The sequence below is a fragment of the Ornithodoros turicata genome, chromosome 4 (assembly GCF_037126465.1).
Source record: "Ornithodoros turicata isolate Travis chromosome 4, ASM3712646v1, whole genome shotgun sequence".
NCBI lineage: Eukaryota > Metazoa > Arthropoda > Arachnida > Ixodida > Argasidae > Ornithodoros > Ornithodoros turicata.
The window spans coordinates 72,243,978-72,252,077 of record NC_088204.1 but is presented as its reverse complement, the minus strand read 5'-3'; the positions used below and the strand labels follow the sequence as shown (position 1 = coordinate 72,252,077).

The following is an 8,100-nucleotide window of genomic DNA, read 5'->3' as shown; positions in this document are numbered from 1 at the left end:
GTCGTGTAACGTAAGTTTAATTATGTAAATTTTTGCGAGCTTAAGTCGGAAGTTTGCCTAGTAAAGGTCATTTTTTTACCCCACCAATGTGAAGAGCGTGTCTAATTTAGTCGAATTAATGATAATTGACAGAGATATTCAGGAGTTATCCCATCGGAAAAAAATAGCCGAACATCATGTTCTACGGAGGTCGCACAGAATAGCGCACGATGAATTTTGCAGCGCAATCTTTGTCAGTCCGACGAGAGGAGGTTGGAAACCCAGCCCTCTCCGACGTCGCAGAAAGAGATAAAACAGGCATGGCTTATCACGTCCGACTTTCGCTGGGACAATGCTTTCCCTCTCTCAATTATAGGAACTGTTACTTTTTCTACTATCACTCTGTGTGCTGGCTTCGGAACCTCCTTTCGTCGCACTGAGAGCGATTGTGCTCAAAAAGTCATTGCGCGCTATGGTCCGCTGCTCCGAAAAGCATGATATTCGGCTATTTTTCCCGATGGGATAGCTCGTGAATATCACTGTGAATTATCATGAATTTGAGTGAATTCGGCACGCTCTTCATATTGGTGGGGTAAAAAAGTGACCTTTACTTGGCAAACTTCCGAGTTCAGTTCCTAAATATTTACATAATTAAACTTGAAGTGCATGACATTCACATTGGGAGGTGGCAAAAACCTAATCAGAACAAATGCTGTTGACCGCATCATTCTAGGTGGCGTAGTTTTTTTATTATAATTCAATGAGACGTTTTCTGGGACACCCTGTATATCTATATATATATCTATATCGATTAATACACAAAAAGATAGAACAAGGCTGACATCAATCCTATCACATCTCCGTCAAAAGGAGGACCTTCAAGTGTTTTTTAAAAGCTGGGAAATTATTCATTTGTCTGTGTTGTAATGGGAGTGCGTTCCATAGCTTTGGACCTTTGTACCCCAATTTTTGTAGTCCAACGTTAGTCCTTTGTTGTGGCACTCTGAGATACATATATTCTGTGTACTTGTGCTTTACTTTAAGTACATTTCAAAGTACTCAAGTAGCCAAACTTGGACTCCAGACAAAAAATCATAAGTGGGTATCAAAAATGCACCCTACTAAAAGTGCTAAAATGACAAGACGATGACAAAAACACACAGATAGGGCTATAAATCTCTGAGTTTTCGTCGTCTTGCCGTCATTTTAGCGCTTCTTGTGGAATGCAGTACAAGATTCCCAGTATGACATTTTACCAAAAGGATTTTTGTGCGTTTAAAGAGCATATTTGTTGAAGCAAATCTATTGTTGAGAGGCTTGAAATGTTGAAAAAGTATCAACGCTTCTACGGTTATGTAAAACGAATGCAATGCAAAGACACGCTCACATTACGATACTGCAACCGGCAGCACAATGACTTGATCAATTGTCATTTCAGTTCTGCCAATACAAGGTTCTATGCTTTTTTATATTGTTTCCTTCATTGGCAGTTAATAACCAACTTATATCACAACGTGTGATTGCATTACATGATGAACACTCGGAAAGACACACATGCTTACATTCTTACATTTTACGTTTTTTTTTAATTGGTCACATGGATTACATTGCTGCACATCACAGTCGAATAAAAATGAAAGCTTACATCGTGTTTCATCATTTTTTAATTTTCTTGGTATTCTTTTTTAAACATGTATTCGAAAAAGCAGCAAGGAATGCCAAGAAATGAATAATCTCTGTTGGCTTGTACTTTTCCACCCTGACATTATCTAGCCTCTTATACCCGAAGATTAGTACCGGAACACCACACTAGGTGGGTGACCTTGGATCAGTCAGGGCATACTACTATTTTGCATAATCGCACCACAGCTAACGGATTACCTCTCTACATGTAACTGCAAATTACAACATCCTATTAAGTTCATATACAGGGGTTAGTACTTAACCTAGGACTTTATGGTTTCAGAGCATTTGTCAAGAAAGTGCGTTGAAGTTTTGCCAAAAGAAGGAAGACAAAGATACTAAACAGGGAAATGCAAAGTGATAAATTAAATTGACGAAGCACCTGATGAGTACTTGAAGTATTTTGCTTAATACTTAGTACTTTACTTGAAGTACATTTGGAATTGGGTACTTTGTACTGTACTTGAAGTACTAATGACACCAGGTACTTGGTACTTTACTTGAAGTAGAATTTTGAGGTACTCTGCCCATCTCTGACGCCACCCCTCGCTCACCGAATGGGAAGCGATAACCCTATCTTTCGAGGCAATGGTTGGCGGACAACGTGCTATGCGGTGAAGTTCTGTTTTGGGGGTGAGATAGCAGGCAGAACTTTGCAGCCTTTTTTGGCACAACATATGCAACAACTATTACTTCCTAAAAGGTGTAACTGCTCCACCCTTTTTTCTAAGAGCGTGAAGGAGGACATAACGTGCTCACACACCGTGACATCACTGCCGTGCAGCAAGTTGCGAAATAATTACTCGTTTTCCTCCTGTCAGGATGACTCTTGCTGCGAAGAAACAACAGAGTACATAATATACTTGTGTATAGACGAGCTTTGACATGTCGGACGGGGCGCACTCTTGGAAGATATTTGTCACGCCATCTCAGGGTGAAGCCTTATGCCAATGCAGACAGAATCGTCATGAATGAAGCCATCTGCCTCTAGAAGGAGTATGGATGGCGCCGGTTCAATAAGAACGGCATCGTTTTCAGCATCGGTTGGCCTGCAATATGCGCCATTATTACGACTACCATTTAAGTCAGCCTTTGGGTGAACTGTACGGCATACGATGTCCTTCGCTGAGTCCTTTGGGTGCTTGAACCTACAGGTGAAGGGGATTGTATAGGGCCACTGGAGAATGATATCGTTCTGAGACATGCACAGTGCAAATCGCAGCGAAAGCCTCTTGGGTGCAGTAAAGTGTGCGCTCAACCTCACAGAGTATCCGCACAGTACAAACACATCAGAAGGACGGTTTATGCCAAAAGTGAACGTTCGTCGTGACATTTTCAATAGCGTCCCAGAAAAGCTTCTAATAAGAAAGAAAGCTTCCATCTTCTGCTGTACCGCGGAGGAATGCAACGTGTACATCCCAATCTCTGTGGAAGTTCCGAGTATCGCCTTCACGAGTGGCATTTTTTCTCTAGCTTCTTCGTCGGCATTCATAAATTTTGTCAATTCCGCGGAGCACTGCAACAGAGGATTCAGTTCCCCTTTGATTCCTTTCACATCATTTAATGTAGCACTTATTTGTTGGAGCGTGTCCATCAAGTTTCCCACTCGCTCACTCACTTGCTCGACGTTTTTATTCACTGCACTTGTAGCGACGTTGTCACGGCTTATTGATGACATTTGCAGTTCAACCACTGAGAGTAATTCAGCAACGCCTCTTAGTGACCCCTTAATCTCCGCTTGGTCCTGCACTTGCTGCGTCACTTTGCTCTCTGTGTTGCCAACATCAGCAGCAACACGCTCCTGGTTCTCGAGAAGCCTGTTCAGGAGTTGTTCGTTCCTCAACGCCATTTCCTTTAAACTGTCGATTTCCTCGGCATACCCATGCAGCTGATGTTCAACGGTTGATACCTCCTTCAGAACACTTTCCGCGGAGACAAAAGTTTCTTTGACAGGGTCGAACGAACATCCGGTGATTGGAACGTGGACTCCAGTAGAGGAAACGGAGGACATGTCTTCTTGATGACACGATGTTCTGTAATGACTGACAATGTCCCGACGAAGTACACTGGCCTTGCACCTGGTACATATGACAGCATAGTAGGCACATTCGTCAAAGAAGTGAGACTCCACCTCCTGTATCGTTCCTACGACGTTGCACCCGTTTTTTGCGTTGAAGCACCGAACATTTGTTCTCTCCAGATGTTTCGCTTTGAATGCAAACTTTGAAACACCGTCCTGCTCAAAGTCAGTTTCGTCCAGAGGACAGCGTCGATCGCTACCGAGAAGATTCCCGTAGCACAGCTCGCAGAAAGCGTGCAAGCATCCCAAAAGAAAAGTCACCTAAGTTCAAATTACGTTATATACCGCTCTGAGAGACGCACAGGGCTTAGTCGGGCGATGCTGTGCGTCAGAAAAGACATTCCAAGTGTACTCCTTGGTGGGTCATCGGATGATGATTTTGAATATGTCGTGTGCAGCGTGCGTCTGCGCTCTAGACGCATGACTGTTGCTAGTGTATACATTGCTCCGTCGGTACGCATTGAAGATAAGCTGTTCACGGATTTTTTTCGGCTTCTCCATAATCATTTCATCGTGTGTGGTGATTTCAACGCTCATGGTACTGCATGGGGAAGCTCGCATGATGATGTACGGGGCCGGCTGCTACAGCAATACTTGGAGGATTTTGACGCCATCGTTTTAAATGATGGCTCTCCGACCTTTTTTCGTGGGCCCTTGTACTCCAGCTGTATTGATGTCACCTTTTGTTCTCCTTCGTTGTCCCGGGAGGTTCACTGGGTAGTAGATATGGACACCATGGGGAGTGACCACATGCCGCTGCTTGTCTGCTACTCTGGGCTGCGAGGCCCCCGTAAGACCAAGAAAGTTACTAACTGGAAGGTTTTTAACACGACAGCTGAAGATTTATTTCGCTCTGCGACAAGTCTGGATGATATTAACTGTGCTCTGGCGTCCAGCGTGTCTACCGCAACAAAACAGGTCCCCATTCCAGCAACGCATTCAAGTGTTGATGTCGAGTTTGAACGCCTAAGAACAATACGACGCCGAGCAGAGCGCCGGTTCCGTCGTTCTGGAAGTCAACAGGATTACCAGGAAGTATGTAGGCTTCGTAGCATCATCCGAAAACACCTCCAGCGCCTGGGTCGCAAAAGCTGGAAGTCATTCTGTTCCACGCTTTCCCCTTATACACCTACCGGAAGAATATGGCAGATTGTTAAGACACTTAGTTGCCCTGTTGAGCAGGAGGCTCCCTTCAGAGCTCTCGCGCTTCATCTGAAGATCTCAGAAATTACAGCTGGTGAAGAGTTCTGCTGTCTCCTCACACGACCATCTTGCGCCTCTTCGACTGACGCCCACAAGCAATCGGTTGCTGATGCCCTTAGTGGTGTTGATTTTGGCTGCATGGCTTGTGACCCTGTCATGGACCTGGACTTTACCATCAACGAGTTGCAGTCAGCAATCTCCCACTCTAGGAAAGGATCCTCACCTGGGGCCGATGGGATTACGTATCAGGCCATAGCCTCCTTAGGGGATGCGTCGCTTGAAAAACTGCTGTGCTTCATTAATGACTCCTGGAGAACTGGTGTCGTGCCTGACGTATGGAAAGCGGCTCGAGTTATCCCAGTGTTGAAGCCAGGGAAGTCGCCAAGGGAACTGGCTTCATTTCGTCCCATTAGCCTCACAAGCTGCTTGGGCAAGGTAATGGAAAGGCTAATATTGGACCGCCTTGACTGGTTTCTGGAGTCCCGGACGCTCCTACACCCGGCGCAGGCAGGTTTCAGGAGAGCTCGTTGTACAATGGATTGTGTCTTGAATGTGGTAACCCACGTAGAGCAGTCTAGATCGGATGGTCTACTAACCGTGGCAGCATTCCTTGATATTAAGCGAGCCTATGACACTACAAGCCACGGCCATGTACTCCATGAGCTTTTCTCCCTGAGCGTTACTGGGCGAGCTCTCAGGTGGATAGCCAACTATCTACGTGGTAGAACTGTCTTTCTGATGACTTCGGATGGTGAAACGTCTCATCACAGCACAACAGCAGGTGTCCCACAGGGCGGGGTCCTCAGCCCACTCCTCTTCAATGTCGTGATGGCTGCTCTACCAGCTCTCTTGCCACGGGGCGTCAACATCAGCTTGTATGCTGACGATATATGCATATGGACATCCGGCAAGCAGTGGCCAGCGCTACAGCGCCGCTTACAGTGTGCCCTTGATGTTGTAGCTGCTTTCCTGGAAAACAGAGGCATGGACCTCTCTCATGAGAAGACTGTTTTTTTGCCTTTTACTCGCCGTCATTTGAAGAACTTTCAGCTTCATATAGGTGGGAATGTCGTGCGGCGTGTTACACACCATAAGTTTCTTGGTGTGGTTCTTGACCGCTGTCTGTCCTGGAGAGCGGAGGTTCGTTGTCTGAGAGGTAGAGCTGAGTCTCGACTGAGTGTCCTGCGATACCTCTGTGGTGCCCGCTGGGGGCTTTCTACAAGGGCATTGCTTGGTCTGCACCGGTCCCTCATACGACAAATGTTAATGTACCATCTTCCAGTGTTGCATAGTCTTTGTCCTTCGTCTGAACAAGTGTTGGAAACCGTCCTTGCAAAGAGCATGAAACAGTGCCTTGGTGTCCACAAATCAACGTCAACTGCCCCTGTCATGGCTGAAGCCAAGGAGCCTTCGCTGATCTTTATGCGGACGGCACAATCTCTTGGGCACTACATGAGGCTCTCCACTCGCCACTACCGTCACACATTAGTGCGCGACATTCTTCGGCGACCAGCATCCGGGTACTGCCAAGCCGTTTTAGCTCACCGCAGCCTCATTCCAAAGCATAAAAAACTGGTTCTACCCGCAGTCCCTCCATGGGCCCTTCAGGCACCATCTGTGCATGTCAATGTCCCTGGCTTGACTTCCAGAAAATCGGCTACAACAATTGTTCTTCGCCAACTCACCCTGAGTCTGCTTCATCGCGATGAAGGCAGAATTAAAATCTTTACTGATGGCTCATCGACACAGACCGGCTCTACCTGTGCATTCGTAATCCCTGAGCTGTCGATTGAACGAAGCGCTAAGCTGTCGCACCCGACGTCGGCTGCTGTGGCCGAGCTGCATTCCATTCTTATGGCACTTTCCTTCATTGTGTCCCGTCAACCACCGATGCACTGGACCATATACAGTGACTCCAAAACCGCCCTCCAAGCTCTGCAGTGCACCCTGGGCTCGAGCTCCCTCGCTCCACTGGTGTGTGACGTCCTCAGGGAGTATTCATGTGCTGTCACACAGACACATAACATCACCTTGCAGTGGATCCCAGGTCATTGTGGCGTCCCTGGGAATGAGGCTGCCGACCTACTTGCGAGACGGGCTCATGTGGCACGAGGCGTACCGACGCACCGTACGTATTTCACCCAAGCGGACGCGAAGCAAGCAATTGGTGCTCTCATGGGACGTCTGTGCAGTGAACACTGGCGCAGAAGTGTCCCTTCTACGTCGTTCCTGCGCAGGGTGGACCCAGATCTCCGTTTTTATATGCCGTCAGCGCTTCCTCGACCCATCACGTCGCTCATCTACAGGCTTCGCCTCAACGTGCCATACAGTGGACGACTTTTGTTTAAGCTCGGCATGGTCCCGTCCCCCAACTGCAGTCTGTGTGATGTAGTTGAGGACGTGGATCATATACTCCAAGACTGCCCGAGGTACAGTGCACACCGATGTACCCTTGTGTCGTCCCTGTCTCGCCTGGATAATCGGCCATACTCCACCGAAAAGGTTCTTGGGTGCTGGCCAGCAAATCAGCTCATACCTGCCATGCGCGCCCTTGTGCAATTTCTTGTCTCGACGGACCTGTTTGACACATTGTGACACGCTTTGTTTTTAGTGCCTTGAGACTTCGCTTTTGGTGACAAGCTCGGTGATGATGTTCTCATTTATTCTTTCAAAGCGTTTCAAAGCGTAGAGGTTAGTGTAGTTTCCCTTTCTTTTATTAATAACGCGTCCTGGAGTAGCCAGTCCCGAGTGGCTCGAGACTACCATCTCCATTTTTTTCTTTTAAAATCAATCAAAAGTCACCTTGGGAACGACGTTGCAGAGACAGCAGTATCTCGTGAAATGCAGATCCACACATTCAATGGGCCTGAAATCCAGTCTTTTGGAGAAGCCCACGAGGTACTTTTCGGACGACATCCTTCAGAGCCAGCGAAACAACGCCCTTACGTTTGCTTCGCAGTCGACAGATAACGACAACGGTCAGGCGCCAGGAATTTCCCCGCTCAAAGTACGATGGGGCTCACTTTTTGCACTCCGTTCCGTTAGCGGAGGCCCACGTGACTCGGCGACTCGGCTCTTACCACGTGACCTTGAGCGTGAAGTCAGTGCCGCGCGCCGTCGCCTATCGCGCACACAAGCCGACTTGATCTTGAATC

At 47.3% G+C, this 8,100-nt stretch overlaps 1 protein-coding gene across 1 annotated transcript; it reads right to left on the bottom strand.

Moving 5' to 3' along the window:
* Nucleotides 1-1,528: 1,528 nt before the first annotated feature.
* LOC135391849 (uncharacterized) lies at nt 1,529-7,898 on the bottom strand. The gene is made up of 2 exons (XM_064622360.1): nt 5,169-7,898; nt 1,529-5,096 (listed from the first exon to the last, which is right to left on the bottom strand). The coding sequence occupies exon 2, from the start codon at nt 3,671-3,673 to the stop codon at nt 2,582-2,584; it is 1,092 nt and encodes a 363-aa protein (XP_064478430.1). The 5' UTR covers nt 3,674-5,096; nt 5,169-7,898; the 3' UTR covers nt 1,529-2,581.
* Between the last annotated feature and the right edge of the window lie 202 nt (nt 7,899-8,100).

Excerpts from the sequence above, each read along its gene's own strand:
- LOC135391849 (XM_064622360.1), bottom strand. The coding sequence starts at position 3,673 with ATGTCCTCCGTTTCCTCTACTGGAGTCCACGTTCCAATCACCGGATGT.